The sequence below is a fragment of the Physeter macrocephalus genome, chromosome 21 (genome assembly GCF_002837175.3).
Source record: "Physeter macrocephalus isolate SW-GA chromosome 21, ASM283717v5, whole genome shotgun sequence".
Taxonomy (NCBI): Eukaryota; Metazoa; Chordata; class Mammalia; order Artiodactyla; family Physeteridae; genus Physeter; species Physeter macrocephalus.
In genome coordinates, this window is record NC_041234.1 from 49,982,211 (window position 1) to 50,009,624 (window position 27,414).

General features: G+C 38.9%; 2 protein-coding genes and 1 non-coding gene across 36 annotated transcripts in view; 1 reads left to right on the top strand and 2 right to left on the bottom strand.

The window, feature by feature from the left end:
* HDAC8 (histone deacetylase 8) overlaps window positions 1–5,792 on the bottom strand; it is a 235,475-nt gene extending 229,683 nt beyond the window's left edge. For 12 of the 30 annotated variants that reach the window (XR_003677802.2, XR_003677801.2, XM_007109817.4 and 9 more), the window contains exons 1-4: window positions 5,687–5,790; window positions 4,852–5,411; window positions 4,282–4,334; window positions 1,590–1,720 (exon numbers count right to left, since the gene is read on the bottom strand). Coding sequence is in view for 28 of the 30 variants with exons in the window: in XM_007109817.4 (XP_007109879.2) it covers window positions 1,590–1,720; window positions 4,282–4,334; window positions 4,852–5,076 (409 nt within the window). In the remaining 2 variants the exon portion in view is untranslated. Of the gene's footprint in view, window positions 1–1,589; window positions 1,721–4,281; window positions 4,335–4,851; window positions 5,412–5,686 lie in introns of all 30 variants that reach the window. The other 18 variants (XM_028482232.2, XM_007109818.4, XM_028482237.2 and 15 more) reach the window with 5 other exon arrangements.
* LOC112066844 (U6 spliceosomal RNA) lies at window positions 2,726–2,833 on the top strand. The gene has a single exon (XR_002892922.1). It is a non-coding gene; the product is annotated as a U6 spliceosomal RNA (small nuclear RNA).
* Window positions 5,793–11,186: 5,394 nt separating the features above from the next.
* Window positions 11,187–27,414, bottom strand: part of PHKA1 (phosphorylase kinase regulatory subunit alpha 1) — a 140,841-nt gene continuing 124,613 nt past the window's right edge. For 4 of the 5 annotated variants that reach the window (XM_028482963.2, XM_024131042.3, XM_024131039.3 and 1 more), the window contains 7 exons: window positions 27,002–27,103; window positions 25,742–25,857; window positions 25,565–25,612; window positions 18,270–18,440; window positions 16,059–16,112; window positions 14,169–14,369; window positions 11,187–12,961 (listed from right to left, as the gene is read on the bottom strand). In XM_028482963.2, coding sequence (XP_028338764.1) covers window positions 12,788–12,961; window positions 14,169–14,369; window positions 16,059–16,112; window positions 18,270–18,440; window positions 25,565–25,612; window positions 25,742–25,857; window positions 27,002–27,103 — 866 coding nt within the window. In that variant the 3' untranslated portion in view covers window positions 11,187–12,787. The remainder of the gene's footprint in view (window positions 12,962–14,168; window positions 14,370–16,058; window positions 16,113–18,269; window positions 18,441–25,564; window positions 25,613–25,741; window positions 25,858–27,001; window positions 27,104–27,414) is intronic. The other variant, XM_024131040.3, reaches the window with a different exon arrangement.

Here is a 27,414-nt window from a genome sequence, read left to right on the forward strand (position 1 = left end):
CCCGTGTCCCCTGCATCGGCAGGCGGACTCTCAACCACTGCGCCACCAGGGAAGCCCTTATTTTTATTTTTTTAAAACCATAGCTCTCCCAAATTCTTTTCCCTCTCTGTAAAAGTGTTCTCCTTCCCTTGCCATGGCTTGCCATGGTTGCAGACCCCAAATTGCAATTCTCTGCTGATCTCAAACAAACCCATCTTTGATGGAGAAATATCTGGCAGCCTACTTGTTTAGGTCAACAAGTTTAAATCACCAATTGGCCAATGACTTAATCATTCATGCCTATGTAATGAAGGCTCCATAAAAACCCCAAAGGAGATGGTTTGGAGAGCTTCTGGGTTGGTGAACACGTAGAGATTTGGGGAGAGTGGCACACTTGGAGAGGGCATGAAAACTCCATGCCCTTTCCCCATACCTCGCCTTTATGCACCTCTTCCATCTGGCTATTCCTGAGTTATATCCTTTAATGATTAACTGGTAATCTAGTGAATATATGGGTTTCCTGGGTTCTGTGAGCCGCTCTAGCAAATTAATTAAATCCAAGGAGGGGGTCATGGGAATTTCTGATTTACAGAGAGTTGGTCAGAAGTACAGGTAACAACTTGGACTTGTGTTTGGCATTCTGAGTTGGTGAGGTTGCTAGAACCTCCAATTTGCAGCCTGTCAGCCAGAGCACAGGTAACAGCTTGGGTTTGCAATTGATGTCTGACGTGGAGAGAAGTCTTGTGGGACTGAGCACTTCACCTGTGGAATCTGATGCTCTCTCCGGGTAGAGAGTGTCAGAACTGAGTTGAATTTAAAGACACCAAGCTGGTGTCCTGAGCATTGTTTGGTGGTTTGGGGGGAAATTCCCCCCTCCACACATTGGAATTGGGTCCAGTACCCTATTAGGAGGAGTAGGTTGAGGTATGACAACAACATACCCTACCAGAAAGCTACTGTGCTAACATCAGCTCCAAATGAGAGCTAAACGCCTTCAATGTCGGGGAAGGAATTCTTTAGTATTACAGCTAGAAAGACTAAACCTTGAAGATTAACTAGTCACATCCTATAGATGGAGAAACTGAGGACTGAGAGGTGATATATCATATCTGTGATGACACAGAGTCAGGTCTGGGACCCCCTGGTGTCTTAAGCCTGCACCCCCGCCCTAAACACACACCTCCAGTCCAGTGTTCTTCTACTAAATCATGCTGTTTCTCTAGACTATCCTATTGGCCACTTATGGTTTTTAAAAATGCAGCTGTTTAATGAGAGATAAGGTGTCAAACTTAGCAAGAACATAAATATACACTGAAGTTAAAATATAAGGTCACAGGACAGTTAAATCAGTGAACATACAGCCAGACCCAATCTGGGCACTGCTATTAGGGCGCCAAGCAACTGAAAGGTTTTCCTCCATTTGATCCAGCATTAATTTTGCTCAACTCATATGGGACTGTGGTTAAACGAAGAGATTAATATTGTGGTTAACCCATTAGTTGTTAATTTAAAAGTATTAAAGACCATCATGCAAGTTATAAAAGATTAAGTAGTTATGATCTATAGATGGAGGTCGTCTATCTCCCGTCATTGCCTAGTAATGACTTTACCTAGTCCATATTCTATGGAGTCTGGATGATCATCATCTCCTTCTTGGCTGACCTTCTGGAGATGCTGCAGATAGGCATCAGTGTGGAAAGTGGCCATCTCCTCCATGGAGGCCACTTTGGGTTTAACTATCCTAATAATAACAGGGAACAAAGAAAGGTGAGTGAGTCAGATCCAGAGTATGCCAGAACCTGGAAGCAGGAGCCAGCAGTTGGAGCAAAAATACAACCTCCAGCTTCTGGTTCCAGGAGGCTGAAGCAATAAACACGTTCTGTTCCTCCACTGCAATACAGTCTTCATTTCCTCACATCTACGTGATGACTCCATTAAAAAGGGGTGAGAGGATAGATATCTCCCTTGAGTTTAAAGGCAGGTTAAAAAGAAAGAGTTATTATATTTAAGTTAAATAATCAGGAATTAGACAAATTTTGCTCTGTGAGTTACAACTTTCATGACAAACCAGTAGGAAGATATATTTTCATTTGAATCAGTTTTCCTAATTGGGCAAATACAATCCTTTCAACTATATTTTTACTTTAATAGGCAGCTGTATTGTCATGAATTTTGAATTTGGAGTCAGAGAACTGGCTTCCCGTCCTAATTACCAGCTCTATAACCTCAGATAAGCTGACTGTTCTGTAGTTCAGTTTCCTCATCTGTAAAGTGGGGATATCTTATGGGACTTAGGTGAAGATTAAATGATAACATACATGAAAATGCTTTGTGGATAACTGTCATTATTATTAATATTAAAGGATAAAAAAATAGGCAACCAAAAAATGTTAAAGTTTCTATAATTGGTCCCTCACATCTGCCTCTGAGAGGAAGGAGAGAAGGAGCAAACAGGCTGGAACTGGGCTTTGCTCAGAAGCTCTCAACCCACTGTTCACAAGAAGTGAAAATAGGAGTGCCGGAGAGAATACAGGGTGCTAACCTAACAACAGGACTTAACCACCTCTAACTTCTAGCTGCCTAGTCCCCATATCCTCTTCCTGACTCTGCCACTGCCATTACTGCTCTCTAGCCCTCACCACTCAAAGGGTGGTCTACGGACCAGCAGCAGCATCACCTGGGAGCTTGTTAGAAAGGCAGAATTTCAGCCTCCCCTCAGACCTACTGAATCAGAATTTGTACTTCAGTGCTCACTTCAGCAGCACATATACTAAAATTGGAATGATACAGAGATTAGCAAGGCCCCAATCAATGCAAGGATGACACTCAAATTTGTGAAACATTCCATATATTTTGGATTGGGAGTTTGGGCTTAGCAGATGCAAACTATTGTATAGAAAATGTAGAGACAACAAGGTCCTATTGTATAGCACAGGGAACTATATTCAATATCCTGTGATAAACCATAATGGAAAAGAATATGGAAAAGAATATATATATATCTAAATCACTTTGCTGTACACCAGAAACTAAACAACATTGTAAATCAACTATACAATTAAAAAAAAAGAATTTGTATTTTAACAACGTGATTCATATGCACATTCAAGTTTAAAAAGCATGACCCAGGCCACAGGGAGGCATTAATGGTTTTTTTGTTTGCTGAAGGGGAACATGCCCATGAGTTTCTCCTGAATTAATATGGTTATACAGGCTACTACCATCACCAAGCAAGCTCAGCCTCAAAAAGTAAACATATATAGCCAAGATCCAAGGAGTCTTACTACTTCTTCAAGAAAACATGTCTACACCCTCAGAAGTGATAACTCTGCCCATTAAAATAAAAATTTTTACAGTTTCTTGTACCATGTTTCCCAGCCCTAATTGCTCCCTCTTTTAATACCCTTCCTCTTCCTTAACAAATCCTTACTGAAAGCCTCCCTACTTAACAGCAAGGAAATTAGACAGTTTTGCTTTGCTTTGATTTCTTGTTTGTCAAAGTAATTTTTTGAACTGTTAAATAACTTTAATGGAAAGCATGTAGTTTTTCTGTTTACCAAACATATGGGTTAAAAAACGGTTGAAAAACATTCATAAAGAAGATATTCAATAAATGATTTTGTTAATAATAAGGATAAAATTTACACTACCTTCTGGGAGATAAATGAAGCATATCACACTAGCCAGCATAGACAGATGCTCACCCAATTGGCCAGAAAATGTCACAAATAATCCTACAAGTGTCAGGGTTATAATATTTACTCTTATAACGACAAACAGCAAGTTCATTTTTTTTTTTTTTTTAAATAAGCACTTAGCTCTGTGCTGAGTTATGGCCTTGGTTCCAGGAGTTTCCTTTGGTCTTGACTGTCTCCAGGCTCATCATTAAAGTTTGGTGGTGGTAATGGTGTATCTAAAAGTCTTAAGTTGAACCCATACTCTCAGATCTGGCTTAGGAAAGACAAAAAACAACCCCCAAACCAGAACACCTCCCAGCTGAACATCTTTTTTTCTATCAGATAGGTTTTAGTACCCAAATGTACGCACCCCGAAACCTCCACAAAACACCTAACCCTAGGATACTTCCCTCCCAGCAATAAAGTCCTATTTCTTAACTACTTCATGCACTTTTTTTCGAGTTTTCTTAATTCTTCAAGAGCTTTTACTAGGTTACAGGCAGATTACCAACACTGTGAATCACAAAAAACTTTTAAAAGAGGACCATTCTCTCCCTAATTAGCCCCGCTGTGAAGCAGGAAGTATGAACACCTGGGTTCAGGGCTCTGTTCAAGCACAACTTACCTCATTTGCTTATGCAGTGCATATGCTTCAATCAAGGAATGTACCATACTGGCCTAAAAACATCAGCAAAAAAGGAAGAAAAAAAAGACAGAAAATAGTCTCAAATGTTTAATTCAGAGAAATCCCATCGACTTCATCATCCTGAACAAAGGAACTAACTTTTAACTCCCCTCCCTTCTTTTTACTTAACAGTTACAAAGCGCTTTAGACAATACAAAGTATCTAAATCGCTAAGGAGAAAGCTATCGGGCCTTACGGAGGTGGTGGAACACTTTTCTCCTGCAGCTTCTTCTCCACTTCGGGGATCCCTGGCAGTAGAGACACCATCCCCTCCATGCCATCCCCTCCCCCGCACCTCCACCCCACCCCCACCTGTCCGTTGGACGCCCCGCTGCGCTCTCAGGAAACTCTCTAAGGGAACACTTCCTCCATCACCTGGTACAGCCGCCCAAATTTCTGCTGAAGATTTCCCCCAGCCCTGTATCCTCTTCGCTTCCTAATGCCCTCCCGTCCACCGGCCCCCCACCCACACCCCCAAAACCCACGGTCTTTCATCCCAACCTTTCTTACCCGTTTGGGGACTTTGGCCAGGGAGTCGCACATGCTAACATACTCGGGACTGTAAATGTAAACCGGGGGCAGCGACTGCCCACCGTCCGCCGGTTCCTCCGGCTCCTCCATCTTCCACTTACAGCCGTTCCGGAGCCACCGTCCGATTCCGGCTTTTTTCGGGCTCAGCCCGGGCTCCGGTTCCTGCTCCTCTGATCGGCCGCAGCGGTGCTCCCTGGTCAACATTCCCTCCTAGTTTCCAGATCGCCGGTGACACTGTCCCTGCTCCCCATCCAATTGAAGAAATGCATGGGCCTTCTCAGGCCAGAACCCCTACATTTAGTGACTACAGTTCAAAAACGGAGGTCGGCAGATATAAAAGCCCAAATAGCTGCCAATTAGGATCGATATTTTATAGCACAAATAAGCACAGTCAAAACTAACCATTGTTGCCCTACGGGGCCATTTGAGATGAAGTCAGACCAACTTCAGAGCATGCTGGGAGATGTAGTTTCGAGGGATTTGAGTAGCGGAAGAGTCGGGGCGAATTACTAAAATAGCCGCGAATTTGAGTTTTAGCGCTAAAAAAAAAAAAAAAAGGATCAGTGTCAACGCTTTATGAATTGTCTCAATCTGCAAACACACCCATATAAATATCTAAAGACAGACACAATGTGGCCACTAAGAGCCCAGCACCACCCAACACATCAGACAGGCTCTTTTTGGTGGGGGATTAATTAATGGTACAAACTGTTGGAAAAGTTTACACAGTCAATTCTGTGCAGCAACTTAGTTCACTGCTTTTCATCATTAACTATCCATGTCCATATAAGAGTTAACAATCTCAATAATTTACTCTGGCAAAGCTGGTACCACTTTCCCAAGACGCTGGCTGGTACTCTGTAAATAGCTTCATAGATTCCAGTCAAGCGATGATATCAAATCACTCCTTGAAAATTCACTTGGAGTTAAGTGTGTAAGCAGATACTTTCAGTGATGTTTGGAAACTGCAGCTCTTCTTCCTTCCCTCCTTTTTTTCCCTGCAGCTATACAAGGGTTAGGGAAATATTTTAGGTTTAGTGTGAGGGTTCACATTAAAGAGTATCCTGAAGCAGTTTTAGAACATCAGTATTTCCAGGTTCCTGGGGGCCCCTATGATCTGATGCAAACTAGCCAATGCCCAAGGCCCCAACTCTCACATCAACATGAATTGACCTCTCAGACAATCCAATATTCTAGTTTGCTTTTTTTCCCCTACTCTTTAAACATTTATGGAGTGTTGTGATATGCACTTGGATATACTATCTCATTTCATCCTTGCAACAGTCCTATAAAGGAGGTTGTAATACACCCATTTTACAGATGCAGTTTAGAGAAAATAACCGTTCAAAGTCACACACACAAGCAGAAAAGCAGGAATTCAAAACCAGGTCTGCCTGACACTGAAGTTTTTGAACATTCCCTTTACTATATAAACTTGATTCCTCCAGGATGACTTTGTGTTAAATCTAACTTTGTTCAACCCTCCATTTAGTATCCCCTCAATAGTTAGTATTCTGGATTTTTTTTTCTCCTGCGATGTGTTTCTTTAGCTAGAATGTAAGCTCTCATGCTCCTTTTGTATCTTCCCATAGCAACTAGCTCAAAGTTCTGCCATCATTCAATCATTTATCAAACTTTATCTGACATCAACTAAGTGTACAGTACAGCTGAGGATTCAATCCTCAAGATGAATTACAGTCTGATCTCTGCTCTCAGGGAATTTGCATTCTTGTAGATGAGACGGATACACAAGAAGCAGAGTCAGATAATGAATGTAGGATGCTTGTTTAATAACTAAGCATTAAGTACTTAATAACTGGTACTTAGTAAATGGCAACCAGGGTTCTTATTCAGTGACATCTGAGAGGGTCCTAGTGGATAGATGGGATTTTACCTGGTGAAGAAGGGAGCCAGGGGAGGGCATGCTGACTAGAATCAACAGCATAAGCAAAAACAAAAAGGAGGACATTTCTAGGCTAGTTTAGTTGAAGGGGCTGGCTCATGAAGTGTTTTGAATACTAAAGAGAATAGACTTCATCCTGTGGGAAATGGGGAGATATTTAAACAGAAATCTTAAAATAAAAGATTTCTACAGCAGTAGTGTGTAGGGAAGATTAGCTATTGAAAGACTACAGGCAGTGAGAGTGCTGCAATGGATCAGATAAGAAATAATGATCATTTATGATTTTGTTTTGTTCTTCTTTTTTTCTTTTGGCTGTGCCGCGTGGCATGCGGGATCCCGACCAGGGTTAGAACTCGTGCCCCCTGCAGTGGAAGCATGGAGTCCTAACCACTGGACAGCCAGGGAATTCCAAAGCGATGATGATTTAAACTAGGGTAGGGACAATGGAAACAGAGGGAGAAACAATGCACAGGGTAGGTTCAACAGGACTTCCTTACTACTAGTACTTGAATATTGGTGAGAGCAGATGGAGAAGAGTTATTGAAAATTCTTAAAGTCTGTGTGAAGAGAAGGCCAGCAGTATCAATATAAGGAAGAGGGAAATGAGAAGGAAGAACTCAGAGGGTAGGGCAGGTGCTTAACCCAGTTTATTTTCCCACATAGATAAGAGATAGCTAAAGTCATAACAGTGGTTGAGATAGTCAAGGGAACATGGCTGTCTCCACTGCGATGTCTAATCATCATACCTAACTTAACATTTTCAAACCAAACTCCTGATTTTCCTATCCAAGTCTTTGCCACCCTTTCCCCATCTTTCATAGCTCAGTAGAGATACCAACGTCTATCCGGTTGCCTAAGCCAGAAACCTGGGAGTTATTTGTATTCCCTCCTTATCTCTCACTCCCAAATCTAATCCATCAATTTCCATTGGTTTCACCTCCAAGACGTGTCTTAACTACCTCCACTTCTCTCTTGTGCACTGCCGCCACCCCAGTACTGGCACTGTCATCTCTCACTTGGACTTCTTGCAATACCTAGCTGGCTTCTACTTCCACTCTTGTTGACTTACAATACATTCTTTTTGTAGCCGCAGAGTGAGCTTCTTAAAAAATGTAAATCAGATCATGTCACTTTTTAAAACCTGCCCCACGCCATGGTGAGAATCTTTGAGCTAGGAAGAAGAGAGTGATTTGGGGGAATGCCGTTTGCAGGAGATGGGAGAGAAAGATGCCAAAAAGGAGACAAAAAAGGAATAGTTGGGTGAGAACTGGTACAGTTTCACAGAAATCAAGAGATGAGAGGGTTACAAGAAGGGAGAGGTAGTAACAATGTCATGTATTGCAAAAGGGTCAGAAACCCCTTTTGCCATTAGGGGTTCACTGGTGCTCTACACAAAACACACGAGGCAAGGGAGGAAGCCAGATTGCAAGGGGTTATGAGTGAAGCCAATGCTGTCAAGTGTAACTTCCTTTTTGAAGAAATTTGATTGTGAAAGGAAGGAATTATTATATCAACCTAGGGGGATGTCAGAGCCCAGGAATATTTTTTAGAATAAGAGAGAAATGCACATGTTTACAGAGGGGAAGGAGTCTATGGGGCTGTAGGAGTTGACTAAAAGGTGAGATCATGACAAGTTGGCAATATAAGGAGGAAACAGGACTTGTCTAGGGCTTTCATGGATAGACAGTGGAGAAAGAGGGCAGGATACATACTGGCCAACTGCGACTCTAAAGTCTGGACTCTGTTTGATGTGAAAATTGATTTTTCCATGTGTTCTTTCAGTTCTAGCAACAGGTAGCTGAACACTTCAACATGGGGAGCATTGCTTTTAAACTGGAAACAGTATCCTCATTTGGCATACAATGTGGCAAGATGATTCAACTATGGAAAAAGATAAATTGTTGCACAAGGATCTGCAACAGCAAATCCCACAGGGAGGCTGCACCCTTATTCATGATTAAGATAGAGCACAAACCATGCCACAGGTCCCAACCTCAACTTTCCACAAGCTTAATACCCATACGATCCTTAACTTGGGAAGAAAACCTTTCTCAAAGCACCAGATTTGCAGTCAGAGGACTTGAAGTCAGAGGAAATAGGCTGAATCTTGGCTCCAAGGTTTACTAGTGTGGTGACCCTGGACAAGTTCCTGGCCTCACTTTCCTTAGCCATTTTTGCTAAAGGTAGTTTTTGAACCAGCAAGGTCAGGATGGGCTATGCCACTTCTTTTGATGATCTCCTCTGCCTTCACTTGATGGCAGAAGCAGGCAGGAGGGAAAGCAAACACATTAAGAAGTCACCGCCGCTCTGGCCACCTTCTTTGTGCATTATACAGTATGCCCACTGATATCTCAACTGTAGTGAACCAACTGACCCTTGTTTTCACACCACTTCCTAATGTCTTTTCCTTGGAGAGTGTCATTGTTGAGAATGTGAACTCTATAGAGTCAAACTGCTTGGGCTCAGATCCCAGCTCTACCACTTCCTGGCTGTCTGATTTTCAACAATTTGTGTATAATGCTTAGTGCCTCAGTTCCCTCATATGGAAGATGGGGATGACAACAGTAACTAACTCACATGGTGACTGTGAAAACAGAATAAGATGGTCCATACTAAGTGCCTGTATAACAATGTCTGGCATTTGGTAGGCATTCAAATATTGATTATCATTTGTTTTAAGAGCTATTATGCCAAATATTCCTTAATTTGGGGGAAAGTCTCCACCCCATTGTTAATCCTCACCCGCATACTGCTACTGCAAGAGTACTGTTACTGGTTTGAGAACAGGTCCTTTGCTTTTAGGCCTAGCCTTAAAAGAAATCAGACTTCTGCTAAATAGAGGGTGACCATACCATCCAAACTGGGACACTTTTGAGTGACAGAGAGTGCTATTAATAATTATGCCAGGACAACAGGCATAAACGGGGACTGTCCTGGGCAAACCAAGACTTAAGGTCACTCAAGTTTAATAGGAAATGAAGACTAAATGTGGAAGACACTATATTTATCTCCATTGCATTAGTACAGTTACTAGGTATTTGGTAAGTAGAAAAGGGTCAGAGTAAGAATAACTTTGGACCCATCAGCTGCATAAAATTCTCAGAATGTAGTATAACCTAATTAACCAGGATGGGACTGCAGAGACTGTTCATCCTTGCTGGATAAACCCTCTCTTGTTACACAAAAGGCTAAAGAGTAGTAGAACAAGATCCTGCCGAATATTTATAACACTTAGGAGAACGAACTGTTTTTAGGTACCCTCCAGTTGTGCAGGAGCACCACCTGCACACAATTATAATGCTGACCAAAAATCAGTCTTATTCATTCATCAGAACAGGTTCCCGACAGATGTCAATAAGCTAGTTTGAATCCAGTGAGCCTAGTTTGAGCAGTCATGCACTTGAATGATAAAACTGCATTTCTTTACATATATTACATACCATATTATATAATGTATAATATATGATTTATGTATTAATATTATTCTACTTTGACCCCATTATGAGCTTTGATTGTATTGCATAATTAGAGTATGTAAAATAGAGCCATGAAATAAACTCCAATCACAGAAACACATATAAAGTTTTGCACATTGGCACCAGACATGATTTAATTGGAAATTCTAATTTTTTATTCTATTTTCAAAACATAAGTGCTTAAAAAGTGTCCAATGTGTTTTTTAGTACCACATGCTTAAAATGAACAAAATATGAATCAAGTTTTCTAAACAGTTGCTTTAAAAGTGAAGTAGCTGTGTACAGGACGCATAGTGATAGATAACTTCATAAACCCAGAGAAATGTAGCCATCAGGGTCAGTTCAGGTATATTTGTGTGGGAGGGAGTGGTGGCTTTCAACTGTGCCACTCCAGATGTACTCTCTGTGGCTGGGGTATACTTGCAGCCAGTGAAAAGATAGTTTCAGAACAGGGTATAAATTTTCTGTATATGTGACCAGAAAATCACGTAATCAGAAAGCTACTTACTGTGTGTTTCCATTTCCTATAAGAGAGGTACTGAAAAGTTTGGCCATCCTTTCTTTGTTTCCACTATCTGTGTTCTATCACCCTACTATGCTCATTTATTCATGTGTACTCATAATATTGTCACTGGTTCTGTTACAATTATTTAGAGAGTTCCCCATCCCCATTCTTGGAGAAAAACCTGAAAAAATCTGAAGGAAAATAGGGGATTGAAGTAGGAAGTTATCTGAGTACAAACAGGGAAATTAGTAGAGTCTTGACAGGAGAAAGAAAATGCTATGGACTGAATGTTCGCATCCCTCCAAAATTCGTATCTTGAAGCCTTAATCCCCAATGTGAAGGTATTTGGAGGTGGGAGCCTTTGGGAGGTAATCAGGTAGAGTCCCCATGGTAGGATTAGTGCCCTGAGAAAAAGAGGAAGAGCCGAGAGCTCACTCTCTCTGTGCCATGTGAGGATACAGAGGGCCCTCACCAGACACTGAATCTGCTGGTACTTTGATCTTGTATCTCTCAGCCTTCAGAACTGTGAGAAATAAATGTTTGCTGTTTAAGCCACCCTGTCTATGGTATTTTGTTATAGTGGCCTGGAACTAAGACAGAAAGTTAGGAGAAACATTCTTCAATTGGCTACCTAAACATGAGACTAGGAAAGAGGACTCAAGGAATCCTCCACTATCTTTTGCGTGTGAGCCTGAGGCCATAGTCACACCCTTCTCCCACACACAACACTCATATTTACATACTTAACTCAGTTTGTCAAATGTAGATAAAGATAGATATACAGACATGTCAAAACTACTTAACATTCAGAAAAATTCCCATGTATGCTTAGACACATATACAAATGCAGGTGTTTATGAGAGACAGATAGATACATGCCTGCAGATATCAAGATATACATAGATATGAACACTAGAATCAGGAAGTAAAAATGTAAGTGAATGAGTTTAAAAGTAGATAGGAGGGCAGGGAGTTGGAGGGGGTGGATGCTATAGAGAGTGAATAGGTGAGTGAGACAGAGACCAGGTGAGCACAAAGAAACAGTGCTCAGTAAAGCAGCTATAGACTGGACTGCTATATTTCTGTTCGCCAAAGACAGAGGCTTCGATTATTATCTGTGTTGTGTGCGGGCCCACTCTTCAGAGCCATGGATTAGTGTACAAGGCTCTCTTCAGGGCAATAACCCATCTCTAATTCCTTCTCTGTTCCCTAGGTGTAAGACTCTACCCAGACATCTTCTCTTCTGCCCCCCTCCTTTCTGGAATTGGGCTCCTGGCTCCATTTCTCTGGGTTATTCTGCATTTTCTACTACAAATACATCTTTGAGTACCAGCAATCTTCATAAAATGTGATTTTAAGTGTTAATACTGAAATCCTTAAATATACACACTGCACTTGCATTTTTTTGATATTTCACCAAAGGGAGAGTAAGAATTATGTGTGCCGATATACAGAAGGCAAAAGCAGAGACAGTAAGTTCTGCACAGAAAGGAGTTCATCATTCAGCGTGAGGCAGCATGTGAGTAAAGAAGAAAACCATGATCTGGTACTCTTTTCCCAAGAAAAGGCACTTAGGATAGATATTTCCAATTTATAGCAGCATAAAGTCCAACAATTTAGGGTTTACTCACTTGAAATAATGTTCCAAAGCACCCACCACTCGTTCACACAATGAACCAAACATAAGAAAAAATCAAACTTTAGGAATAAGTTATTAGTAACACCTGCTCCCCAAACAGGAGTTAGAAAACTAAGTTTGTAACAGATCTAGAGAATAAAAACACATGCAAACTTTTATGAACCATGAAAGAATTAAGGCCCGCACTGAAAAGCCTGGGTGAGCAGATGCCTCCAGGCAAGGGTTCATGTCTTCTACACCAATTAGTTTATCAGAAAAGTTCACTCTTCTTGGGAGGGATGGGTTGGAAAGGGGCACGGTCGGGAGTGATCAGGCCATCACATTTCAGTTCCATGCACAATGAGGCAGGAGCCAGCTGTCAAAAGGCTCCCAGAAGCCAGGGCCTAGAGGCCTCACTGCATGGCACAGATGCTGTGAGGCAGGAACTCCTGCACGTAGGTGGCAGCTGCCTTGGAGAGGTAGGTCATGGTGCCAAACCTGCCACTGGGTGCACTGTCATACAGAAGAGTACAGATGCCAGATGCAGGATCCTTTGCCAACATGATATCATCTGCGCCGAGGGTTTTCTGTTTGGTTTTTAAGGGTGGGAGAACACAGGGGAAAGGAAAAATTACTAATCCTACTAATTAAAGTCCTGATTAGAATAACTCAGAGCCTCCTCCCCATCACCAACTAGTTGGATCTTAGGCTGTTTAGACAGGAAGGGATCAGGGTTATGCACAAAATGGTGACTATGAGTTTCTATATATGCATTTTTCACTAGATCCTAAAATCACATGAAATTATTTTTAAAGCATTAATTGTTTCGAATTTTTGAAAGTTAAATATAATAGGTAATTAGAGTTGTGTTTGTTAAAGAGTCAAATGATAATACTTACAAATCACCCTAGAGGGACTTTGGTCTGAATCCTTCTAGTACCACTGATTTCAGCATGTATTATTTTATCTTGCATTTCATCATTATTTCTTTCTAAGTCGACTTAATTCAAATAGACCTCAAGCTTTCCAATCTAGAGTCTATGCCTAAAAGGGATCACATTTTCTGCTACAACGAACTAAGAGCAATCAGAATATTTAAAATTAGGACTGTCCTAGAAAATCCTTGAAAAGTCCTAGAGAAACTTTTAATTTCCTTTGCATTCCCCCCCCAGGGCCTAAAAGAATGAAACACTGATTACATGTTTTGGAGACTGTTCTATTAACAGCAGTGCATGTCCTTCACTTTATGTGTTCCTACTCTTAATCTAGGAAACATTTGGAAAGCTTTCAATAGTTTGCATTTTTAAAACGTGCTTAATTTCCTGGAATAAGATTTATTAAGAAAATAAGGAAATGTAGAATTAAAAGTTTCACTTTAATATTTTCCTACAGGTAAGAGAGAAAAGCAAAACCAAAACAAAACCAAAATCAAATCTCCTCTTTTCCTTAATAGTCCAGAAAGGATATACTACCCAATAGTTTCTTATTAAGTCCTTATTGCTACAAAAAGTAGTGTGATAAAAGTAGTCTGAAATATGACGAAAAGCATAAAAGTCTCCTGAGTTCCAGGCAACTCTACCATGTAACACAACCACAAAACTCATGGTAAAAGACAGAGGCCATCCCGCAGCTTACTTCTTTTACAGATAGAGCTCAGAGCCACTACGAAGGGGGCCTAGAAAAGAGCTATGAGGAAGAGGACACAAGAAAGTGACCTTGGCTTCCTGAAGAGCTCTGAATGCAGTCAGGTTAGTATCAGACATTCCTCTTTGAGAAAACAACAGGTTTGCCTACCTGTTCTTGAAGAAACAAGTCATTGGCAATATGCACTATTTTTTCCACAGCAATGACGCTTCCAATACTATGAATTTCAATGTCTGCCATCATGGTGAGGACAAGGATGGCTTCAACCAGAAGCTGGCGGTACTCCGGCTGAGGTACACGATTCAGGACAGACTCCACGTGAACAGAGAATTTAATCTCGCCTGGAGTCATCTGTGATAGAGAAAAAGAAAATCACTTCCTAAGAGCCCATCATGCAGGAGACATCAATTACCTATTCTGAAAGGCAGAAGAAATACTGTAGCCAAGAGTACTGCTTCAGTCTCCTTTAATGTAATTGAGTGAGTAAATAGGTTCAATCTTTTTTTTGAAGGCAATCTGGCAAGCATAACAAGAGTCATTAAAGTATCAATGCCCTCTAACCCATAATCCTCCTTCTGGAAGTTCATCCTAAGGAAATAATTCAAGAGAGGAGAAAAGCCCTATGTGCAAGAGTGTTTTATAGCAGCATTAGTCACAAGTGGAAAACTAGAAGTAAACTAAACATGGGAATGGTTGTGTAAATAATGGCATATCATGGTACAGCAACTTCATGAGTTTCTATAGAATCATTAAAAGAATAAATAAGATGACTGTGGATAAAGGAAAAATCTAAGTAGAAACTAAAATTGTATATATGTGATGATGAGGATTATGTGAAATATTTATATACTGTTAGATTAAAAAGGGCATGAAGAAATATAAAGTTATTTTAGGTTGAAGGGGATTGAGGACTAATTTTTGGTAAAACTGTATTAAGTATATACTTTAGGGTGGCAATGTAGATTTGGAGTCTAAAGACCTGGGCTCAAGTCCTGTCTTGGTCAGTTACTGGTTCTATGACCTTGGACAATTCACTTCTCTAAATATGTATGCTTATCTGAACTGGGAACTACAATCCCTTCCTTAGCTATCTCACATAGTTGTGCTGAAGATCAAATTAAAGACTGTGTAAAGGTGTTTTGCAGACTCTTAAAGGTACATTCAGGTATGTATTATTATTAATTCTGTTAACATTTCAATCTTGCTTAAAGGCAGAGAGAAGACCAAGAGAGGACACAGTGTTCTTTACTACAGAAGAGGCTTCTAGGCAGGAGTGGAGCCCTGAAACACAGCATTAGCTTTCTGTACCCACCCTTGCAGCCATGATCTGCAAGAACTCCAGAGTTTTTGAGAATTTTCTACTATTCAGTCTTACCATTCCCAGCTTCCCAATTCTAGCTCCTTTGTTGATTTTGTATAAAAGCTATTTCTTTATAATTTCAGTGTGATTGGGCAAAAAGCAAAATATAAAAGCACCTCCTAATCTATGTCTGTGTTTCATGGCAATGTTTTACAACCATGGTGATATATCAGAATTATTCTAAGGATTTTTTTTAAAGTACAGGTGCTCATGCCCTATCCCTGGAGAGTCTAATCCACTGAATTGGAGACAGGAGCTCAGGTTACTGTGACATATAGTTAGAGCTAAGGACCACTGGTTTATGATCACTGGTTTATAGTCTACAAACATCTTAGTAGAGAAAGGTAGGGATGAGCAGGATGGGGACATGAGAAGTCATTCATTCATTCATTCTTAGATTTCTATCTCATTTGCCATTTCTAACTCTGGCAACACTCACATAAATCAGCCTAACTTAATCAACCATTAAAAGAAACTGCCTTTATATAATTAATGTAATACATAATTATTCTCGAATATTCCCATTCTATTTTTTAAGAACATTCTCTCCTTTCTTCCAATGCATTTCTTGTTCAGTTGATTTATAAAAGCATAGATTTGTTATTTTGAAAAGTGATCACTGAAATACTTTAGCCAGACAAGCTATCAATCACATAAATGTGAAAGACACAGAATCTTACCTCTCTAGTGGTTGAAGAAGGAAGAACAAAACCTTCCACAGAAAGTCCATGACACTGCAAAACAGCAAAAACATCATCCAGGATATGCTGACAACTGGGAGACTGTAAGGAGACACTTAGTATTTCTAAGTGTGTTCCACTGGGTAGATGCTGAGTAATCACAGACCAGTGAAAGGCCCTGCAGCCCACGGGTCTTTGCCAAGGGTTTGCGCTTACTGTGTGGCAAGAAGCAGGGTTGGACTATAGGGAACTCAAGGTTCATCCTCTACTTAGGGGAGTGGAAGGGTCGGGAAGGTCTACCTGCTGGGATAGTCTAGCCCTAAAGATTCAGAGACTACCTGGGAGGATACCAAGGTAGGTCCCAGAGCCATCACAAATACTTTCAGAAAGATTTTTTTTAGGCTGAAGAGAAAAAACTCAAGATATGCATTTACCAGACATGCATAGTTACATTTTCTAGTTAAGCATCCCCCATCAGCACTCCTGATCCCTTCACTCTGCTCTACTTTCTCTACAGTACTTGTCATCTTTCAACATTCTGTATAATTAACTTATTTATTATGTTTCTTATTTATTGTCTCTCCTTAGTAGAATGTAAGTTCCATAAGGACAGAGATTGTCGTCTGTTTTGTTTTCTGTTGTATTCCTGTGAGCACCTAGGACATTGCCTAGTGCATGGCAGATGCTCAAGAAATACTATATGAATGAATGATATTTTATCTTCCCCCCACCATCAATTCAATTATTAAAAAGCAGTGGGAATTAATGACTTGCCATTTTAGATTTTAAATAAATCAAAACATTATATATTAAACCACAGATAAATATTCCAATCCAACAACTTTATCGACCCTACCAGACACTTCCATCCCATGTTCCATATGCCACATAACAATCTTTGTACAGAGAATTACCAGCCTTGAAACATATGTGCAGAGTGATTATGTTACATTCATACTCTGAAAGGAATGGAATGAAAAAAAAAGACGGCATTTGTTTTTCCACTTTACATTAGGATTTCAAGTTCATGCTTTGATTCTGCCACAAAATACCCAATTTTCCCAGTCAGACTTGAATGTTCCTTCCCTTGTATTCTCACAGCCTTCTGGTTTTGCACTTTTATCGTAACACTTTTGGCCTTGCATTATAGCTGCTATGTAAGAAGATAACTATGGATTAAACTCTTTGATGACAAGAACAGACACTTTCCGTGGTATCTGGGTAGAAGAGCACCTACTACATGTAGTCTGTGAAACTGAATTGCCACAAGGCAGGCAGAGCTGGAGAGATACAGCACATATCTGTTACCACTGTGCTATAGCAGTTAAATGGAAGGAAAATAACCGATAGGTACTCTTTGAAAGGAAGATCGCCAGAGTTGATAGTTCGAGGAATCAAATTTCACCTTTCAAAGGATCACCTGATTCTGTCCCTGAAAAAATATCAGTGTGCTAAGGGGAGAAACATAACTAAAGGTTTTGAAGTCCTGGTTGAAGTGTTCTTCAGGTCATTACCAAGGGCAGTGAAGCAAAAAGTGGCACCTATGAGACTATGAATGAGATCTATGAATGAGTACAATAGTCTTCTTGGCCTTCTAAATCTGTCACAATCATAATGGTGTGATGTCCCCTTGAATGTCTTTGGCAAACTAGGCCTTTGACAGAAAAACAAAAATTGGTCACATCAGTAGAGTCTTTGGACTATTAGCATCACTATGACTGCATTTATTTAGTAGTTTTCATCCAAGAAAAAAAATAGGTTAAGAGCGTCTCATAAAGCTTCCCAGATGCCACAGTTGTTTTACTGTAGTAACATTTGTTATTAACAGCACATTGCTACAAATAACATTTCTACTCTACAATAGCTACAAAGAAAGTGAGTCTTTATCACCACATTCATTTGATTGGCAGTAAATGTGTCACAATGTCCCACAATGTCCAACCATGGCCAAAAAGCAGAGAAGTGATGATTTTTGAAATCTCATTTATAAACACTGCAACCATAACAGTTATGGAGAGAGAATAAATTATCAGTAATGTCAAAATAACAAATCAACTGTTTCATTTTAATGTTTTCTTCTAGGTTTTATCCGTAAGAGCACATGACTTTTATATAATTGCAGCGATATCATAGTCATGTCATATCTCATACAAGGAGACTGATAATTTCATGGGGAACCTGAAATAGACATCTACAGTGTATTATGCTCACCTTCTGCAAAACTTTCCATACTTTTTGATAAAATCCAATTGGGACTCTGTTTAGTGCTCCATCCAGCCTTCTTCGGCGTTGCCATTGACCTTGACGACTATCTTTAGATGTCTGTTGACCACATGCACTAGGGAAGGACCCAATACTTGGACTCATAGCGGTTCCAGGTGACTTGGGAGAAAAGTAGAGGAAAGAATATAAATCAAGAGTTATCTCTGTTTCTATGATTAAAGTATTATAGCACAATGAATAATAAACACACTCAGCAGAATTATAAACCACAAATTAAGTGTAACACCCAAGACAAAAAGGTTATAGTGAAGCTAGAAGACTTATGAGTAGCTAGCAGCAATGTAAACAGGTATGATCCTTTCAGAAAGCATCTAGTGATACATAAGAAGAGCCATAAAAATACTGATGACATGGGAGGTTCTTCACTGTCTCTTTGCCAGGTTATTTCTGTTAAACTTCTAACTGGTCTATGGCTTGTTTTGTTGCTCCCATAGGCTATAACACAAGCCTCAATTTAAAAGAATTGAAATAAGACACAAAGTATATTATCTTACTACAATGAAATTAAATTAGAAATCAGTAACAAAAGGAAATTTGGGAAATTTACAAATATGTGGAAATTAGACAACACATCCCTAAATAACCAGTAGGTTAAGAAAGAAATCACAAGGAAACTTAGAAAACACTCTGAGATGAATGAAAATGGAAACACAACATACCAAAACTTATGAGATGCAGCTAAAACTGTGCTTAAAGAGAAGTTTATTTTATAAATGCTTGTATTAAAAAAGAAGAAGAAAAAAAAAAGAAGAAAGATCTCAAATCAATAACCAAACCTTCTACCTTAAGACAATGAAAGAAAGAAGAAAAGAAGAGCAAACTAAACTGAAAGCAAAAAGAAAATAACAAAGACTGTAACAGAAAGAAAAATAGAGAACCAAAAATAATAGAGAAAAATCAATAAACCAAAAATTTGTTTCTTTGAAAATAAACATCAAAAAAATTGACAAATATAGCTAGACATACCCAAAAAATAAAAAAGAAAGGAAATGTATTAAAGTCAGGATAGAAAGAGAGGACATCACTTCCAACCTTAAAGAAATAGAAAGGATTATAAGGACATACCATTGGCAGTCACATGTCAATAAATTATTGATATATAACTTAGATGAAAACCACAAGTTCCTAGAAAGACACAAACTATCCAAATGGACTCCAGAAGAAACAAAATCCCAATAGATTTATAACAAAGAGATATAACTAGTAATTACAAAACTTTCACAGAGAAAAGTCCAGGTACAGGTGGCTTCACTGTTAATACTACCAAAGATCTGAAGAAGAATTAATATCACTTATTCAAACACTTCCAAAAAAGAGAAAAGGAAGGAACTTCCCAACTCATTCTATGAGGCCATTATTAGCCTTACACCAAAATCAGACAAAGACATCACAAGAAAACTACAGATCAATACCCCTTATGAACACAGATACAAAGATCCTCAACAAAACACTAGCAAACCTAAAAATTCAGCAACATATAAAAAAGATGATACACCTTTTAATACACACGATGAAGTAGAATTTATTCCAGGAGTTCAAGGTTGTTTTAACATCTGGACATCAATCAATGTAATACACCCTATCAACAGAATAAAGGATAAAACCCATATCATCCTAATAGATGCAGAAAAAGCATTTAATAAATTCTAACACCCCTTCAATGGTAAAAAAACACTCAACAAACTGGGAACAAAGGGGTTCTTCCTAAATCTAATAGAGGGCATCTACAAAAAACCCACAGCTGACATCATAATGAACGGTTGATGACTGAATGTTTTCCCTCCTAAGATCAGAACAAGACAAAGATGTTCAATCTTGCTACTTCTATTTAGTATTGTACTGGAGGCTCTAAGGGCTATTAAGAAAGAAAATAAAAGTCATTCAGAGTGGAAAGTCATTTGCAGATGACATGATCTTGTATATAAGGAATTCACTAAAAAACAATTAGAACTAGTAAATGAGTTCAGTGAGGCTGCAGAATATAAGATCAATATACAAAAATTAATTGTATTTCTAAACAGTAGCAATCAACAATCTGAAAATGAAATTAAGAAAACAATTTCATTTAAGACAGCATTAAAAAGAATAAAATACTTAGGAATAAATTTAACGAAAGAAGTGTAAAACATACACTCTGAAAACTACAAAACCTGTTGAAAGAAATTAAAGACCTAAATAAACAGAGATCCTATTTTCATGGATCAGAAGGCTTAATTTGTTAAAATGGTAATACTCTCAAAACTGATCTATAGATTGAACATAATCTTTATCAAAATCCCATTGGGTTCTTTGCAGAAATTGACAAGCTTATCCTAACATTCATGTGGAAATTCAAGGGACCCATGATAGCTAACACAATCTTAAAAAAGATCAAAGTTGGAGTACTCACAATTCCCAACTTCAAAATTTATTATAAAGTTACAATAATCAAGACTGTGTCAAGAGACACTGCTTTGGGAAAACAAGTGTTCTCCTTACTTGCTGCAAGTAATAAATCCTTCCTTCTCTGGAAAAAAAAGGCTGCATCATACAGGCATAGGCTAGGCATGTAGATCAGTGAAATAAAATTGGGAGTTCAGAAATAAATCACTGCATTTTTGTCAGTTTTTAACAAGGGTGTCAAGGAAAGTAAATGGAGGAAAGATAGTCTTCTATCTAAGAGATAGTGCTGGAACAACTGGTTAGTCACATTCAAAAGAATGAAGTTGGACCCCCTACTACACAGCATACACAAAAATTAAGTCCAAATGGGTTACTGTGCAAAAAAGAGTTAACATAGCAGGCCAGAAATGCTATTCTTGGAAAGGCCTGATTATAAGATTGGCCCTTGGTTGGCATTTGGAAAGCTGGATTTTGGGAGGGTTTCCACCATTCTCAGAATTGATTAACAGTGGCTTATTGTGCCTAAACTGTTTGTGGAAACACTATGGTTTATGTTGAACATTTGCTTTCCCTCTGGGAGTCTAGAATTTTGGTACATGCCAGACAGAGGCTGTTTATGTGACCAGCCCCCAGTAAAACCCCTGGGTGCTGAGTCTTAAATGAGCTTCCCTGGTTGGCAATATTTCATACATGTTGTCACAACTTATTGCACGGGGAATTGCATCCTGTGTGACTTCACTGGGAGAGCACTCTGGAAGCTGGTGCCCGTTTTCCCTGGACTTTGTCCAATGCACCTTTTCCCTTTGCTGATTTTGCTTTGTATTCATTTGCTGTAATAAGTCATAGCTTTGAGTATGCTTAGTCCTGTGAGTCCTCCTAGTGAATCACTGAACCCGAGAGGTGGTCTTGGGGACCCATAAACATAATCATAGACCTAATTGTAAGAGCTAAAACCATAAAACTCTTAAAAAATAGGAATAAATATTTGTGACCTTGGGCTAGGCAAAGCCTTCTTAGATAGGACACTAAAAGAAAAATTAGATGAATTGGACTTCACATGAACTAAAAACTTCTGTTCTTCAAATGACACTATCAAGAAAGTAAATTCCGTGGTTGATATTCTTCAGAGAAAAAAAAAAGTGAAAAGCAACACACAGAAGGGGAAAAACTATATGCCAATCACATATCTGATAAGGGACTTGTATCCAGAATACATAAAGAACCTTTAGGGACCTGTATCCAGAATATATAAAGAATCTTTACAACTCAACAATAAAAAGACAAATAATCCAATTAACAAATGGGCAAAGGATCTGAATGGACATTTCTCCAAAAGATGAACAAATAGTCAATTGGCACATGAAAAGATGTTTAATATCATAAGCCATTAGGGAACTGCAAATCAAAACCACAAGGAGATACCACCTCATACCCACTAAAATGGCTAGAATCAAAAAGATGGACAGGGCTTCCCTGGTGGTGCAGTGGTTGCGCGTCCGCCTGCCGTTGCAGGGGAACCGGGTTCGCGCCCCGGTCTGGGAGGATCCCACATGCCGCGGAGTGGCTGGGCCCATGAGTCATGGCCGCTGGGCCTGCGCGTCCGGAGCCTGTGCTCCGCAACGGGAGAGGCCACAACAGAGGGAGGCCCGAATACCACATAAAAAAAAAAAAAAAAGATGGACAATAGCAAGGACTGGTGTGGATAGGAAGAAATTGGAACCCTCAGACATTGCTAGTGGGAATGTAAAATGGTACAGTCCCCTTTGGAAAACAATTTGGCAGTTCCTCATGCTAAGCATAGTTACCAAATGACCCAGCACTTCTCCTAGATGTATATCCAAGAGAAATAAAAACATATATCCACACAAAAACTTGTACATGAAGGTTCATAGCAGCGTTATTCATAACAGCCAAAAACCAGAAACAACCCAGATGTTCATCAACTGATGAATGGATAAATAAAATGTGGTGTATATCAATACAGTAAGGTATTGTTCAGCAATATAAAGGAATGAAGTATTGGTACATGCTACAACATAAAACTTATAAAAGTAAAGGATAACATACATTGGGGAAAGTGTTTCTTTGACAGTTTAGATTCGGAAATAAATATAAAATAAAAAGAAGATAATAGAAATATTTTCTGAGAAAAGAACTTCTTACATTTTAATTTGGATCAAATGCCTATATCACCACTGCTATGTAAAAGAGAAAAGTGCCCTAAGGCATTTCTATTGGCCAGTGACTATCACACTGATGAACCAAGTAGATGAACTCCATTTGATTTATCTTCATTGTCTTCGTCTCTACCATCAAGATCCTAGGCTGCTGAGAGTGGAGTCAAACCACAAAGGCTATTCAGACTGTTTTCCAAAACCAAATATCAATAGTTCTGAGCTTTTAGATTAACTCCTCCTCTATGCCTCTGTCTTCCTTTATTAATGTAGATATGACAAAGTTGGCCAAGTCATACTACACTAATTCATTACAGGGTATATACTTGGTTAAAGTCAATAGAAATACCAATATTGTTTCCAATAGTTTTCCATTTTTCGTTTGGTTGTCATCTGGCCTTAATCTCTTCAGCCTAAGAAATCCGAAATCATAGGCCATTATGGATCATTGATTTAAACCAAGGAAACTAAATCAGAGATCAGTCTTCCTAAACTGTAAGCGTCATGAGGGCAAGGACCACATCTGTTTTGTTCACTATTGTATTTCCAGTGCCTGGCACAAAATTGGCACTCAATTAAATTTACAAATGAATAAACAATAAGAATAGGTAACCCAGTGGTTTTCAAACTTGAAAGTGCATCAGAATCACCCAGAAAGCTTATTAAAACAGATTGCTGGGCCTCACCTCAGTCTTTCTGATTCAGTAGGCCTAGGATGGGAACCAATATTTTACATCTCTAACAAGTTCCCAGCGGATACCGATGCTTTCCAGTGCCTGGCACATAGCAGGCATTTAATTAATTATATTAGTTGAAAGAATAAATGACTGAACAGATACTTAACAAATAAATACTTATTAAATTGAATTTTGTTTTCTGAAATGGAAAAGAGGTTGGAGTTGAACCCCCTCACCTGCCTTTTTGGAAAAGAAATGGAAAGATATCACCCTGCATGAAGTTGATTTATATGTATAAATTTTACTTTTTGATTCATTTTTTTTCAGTCAATCAGATTGTCATATAATACAAGATAACAGCAGTTACCAGAAAAAAACAGTGACATCAAATCTACACCTAGGGGATGACCACCATTGGGCTATGAAAAATATTTGAGAAAATAAATTTTTTAAAGGGATGAGGCAAGGCAAACTATGTGTTTTTAAAAGTTATTAGTAGAGTAAAATTACAGACTATTCAAGTAACTAGCCAGCATGTTATCATTAAAAAAGCTGATGAAATAGCCTGACTCTAGAAGTCATGGTAAAGGGTAAAATAAATAAAACTACCTTTACAAGTATTTTTTCTATAATCAGAAAAGAGGGCATTGGTGAGTGACAGAGAAAAGGGCTTAGAACAATACAAAATACCAGACAGGCAGGTGAGGGTGGAAATCAGTATTTAGAAGAAAGAAAGTAATGAAAATTTAGAGCTCTCAATCCTCTAAATTACAGTCCTAATGATTTTGGCTTTCTTAAAGTCCTATAGGTAGTATATGTGTAAAAAAAATTAAAAGATATAGCTGGGTGGGTAGGTCAAGTCCTCAATATCATACTAATCTAGCTGGGAACATGGACTTCAAGTTCTAAATATATAATGTACTTGTAAGTAATACTCTGTGACTATAAACAACCATGAAGTATTTAGCCAATCACTCTCAACCAAAACAAGAACTGTTTACCAGGAACATCACTTTAACTCTTCAGTATGAAATGTAGTTCTTTAACCTTTCAGAAAGGAAAATGTTCAGATTATCCAAATTGTCTAGGAAAAAACCTGTAAAGTGAACACTTTTCTGTCACAAGGCCCTTTCTTATTCCATTCTGGTCTTGTACTTGCATAATATAAACGTAAAAGGGTATCTGATAGGTATACCTAAATTAAGTTTACTTCAAATTAAACATCAAGCATTGGCTCTTTATTTTCCTAAATGGTTTCTGACTCCTAAAACAAACAAGACATGCAAGCACACAAACAAGCAAAATTTCCATTTTGCCTTTCCTCTTCTGGACATGTTTTAATATCGTAAGCTAGCATAAGTCTATTTTGAAAGTAGAAGGAGTAGTTTTAAGCTTTTCATTAAAAGACTTTGAAATCACACCATTTCCCAGAGTTTTGAAAAACACTATGGAAGTTTGTGTTAATTATTTCTTTGTATAACACAATAACTCATCTATTCTCATCTTCAAGGAAAAAATTAGTAACAGCCTACAATATGATGTTTGGTGACTCCCACCAACTCCCAGATTGATTTATATGTTTTTCCTCTATGTGTTCACAACACTTTTTGTATACCTCTATCATGACAATGATAAAAATCTAATTTCTGGACAATAACTGAAAATAGATGTTTAAAAAAGCCCTTACCTAGTCTGGTTCTTAAAAGTAAGAAATGTAAGTCTACTTTCATAAAGAAAATTAATTCCAAAATTATGTATTAATCCTAACAAGGAATTCAAGGTTTCAATTTCTTGCTATCAGAAACAAGTTACTTTCCTCTTAAAATCAGCAAGATAGTTTGGCCCAGAAAAACAAAAGCTATCTACAGAAAGATTGCTAAAAAGGAGAATCAAACAAGCTACTCTGTGGCTTATCTTATTTGTAAAAAAGCCATAAGCTCATGCATGTTTTATAGAACTAAAGGCAGGTTAATCTTTAAAGGATCCCTACTTGTTTCACCTGACTCTCAGTTGAGATAGACAGTCTACGAAAGTCCACCTGAAAAATAAATGGCTCAAATTAAACTCAGAATATGAAACAAAATACATGATCTTAACAAAGTCTGAGTCCAAAAGAATGTTCTTAAATATGAAAGTATCCCAGCTCAGTTCCCAAGTAGTATCTTACCTGCTTTATCTCACTTTTTAACTGCATAATCCCAGTTCGTTCTGGTTTGGTTGCTCCAACAGCACCAATCTCACGGATAGAAATAGCAGGGCTGATATTTGAATCAGTGGGACGAACTATATAGCATGACAGATTAAAGAGAAAAAGGGAGGATAATCAGGTTCAAATTTTTTTCTCCACCACATTTAAAAGACTTAGATGTATGTCCTCCTTTTATGTTAATAATAATAAAAACCAAACAACCAACTAAACCTTGCTATTCAAAGTGTGGTCCACAGGCCTGCAGCATTAGCTTCACCTAGAAGCTTGTTAGAATTTTAGGCCCAACTCTAGACCTACTGAATTAAAGCCTGCAGTTTAGCAAGTTACCCAGGTGATTCTTATGAACAGTAAGGCTTGAGGAACACTGCTTTATAACACTCTAAGGTCTAGTATCCATCCGACATTATATATTTATTTATTCTAAGTCTAAAAGTTAAGCATGAGAGATAACTCTTTTCATTTGCTCTGATTTTTTTTTTCTTTCTGTATGCGGGCCTCTCACTGTTATGGCCTCTCCCGTTGCAGAGCACAGGCTCCGGACGCGCAGGCCCAGCGGCCATGGCTCACAGGCCCAGCCGCTCTGCGGCATGTGGGATCTTCCTGGAGCGGGACATGAACCCGAATCCCCTGCATCGGCAGGCGGACTGTCAACCACTGCGCCACCAGGGAAGCCCTGCTCTGATGTTTTAGGTACTTGATATCAAATACCACTACCAAACCACCAAGTGCAGGTGTAAGGTTAATTTGTGATAGACCCCCTAAACGTATTAGAATTTAAAAGTGAAAGGATATATCAGGTGCACTGTAGCAGCTACACACACACACACACACACACACACACACACACACACACACACACACAAACACCCACTATAAGTGCTACTGAATTATTGCCAACTGGAATACAAGAAAGTTTCAGATGATACAGGTTGCTAGTTGTCCTAAAGTAGAGTCTTAAGATAATGTAAGGAAATGTATAAAACAGTCCAAAACAAAATATGCTAGTAATCTACTGAACTGACATATCATTTAAGGGAAAAAAAGACACACAGTGGTTTCCAAATCTTGTTCCAGAAGACAGTTTTGGTTTTAACTTTCATATACTGAGGTCCTATTTATTTGGGAGAAAAGTTCCTCTGATAAAAGAAAAACACTTTAAAATCAATGAGACATTTAAAACAAACATTCTGAAATAGAAATGCAGTGATTCAACCTTACCGCTTCGTTCCACGCCAAACTCCTTGCCACTGAGAATGTAATGCAGGAGGTTCTTCATGGCTGAAGGACTGAGATTCATCAGGCCATCTGTGGCTTCCTCAGCTACTCAGCAGAAATGTTAGAACAGAGGGATTTCTAATTGACCTGCCACTCTCACCTTATTTTTTCTCTATTTCCTTTCTTGCTTAGAATTTCTGAGTCACTTGATTGGAAGAAAAAACGTAGAAAATGGACTTGAGGACACGGGGAGAGGGAAGGGTAAGCTGGGACAAAGTGAGAGAGTAGTATTGACATATATACACTACTGAATGTAAAATAGATAGCTAATGGGAAGCAGCCACATAGCACAGGGAGATCAGCTCGGTGCTTTGTGACCACTTAGAGGGGTGGGATAGGGAGGGTGGGAGGGAGAC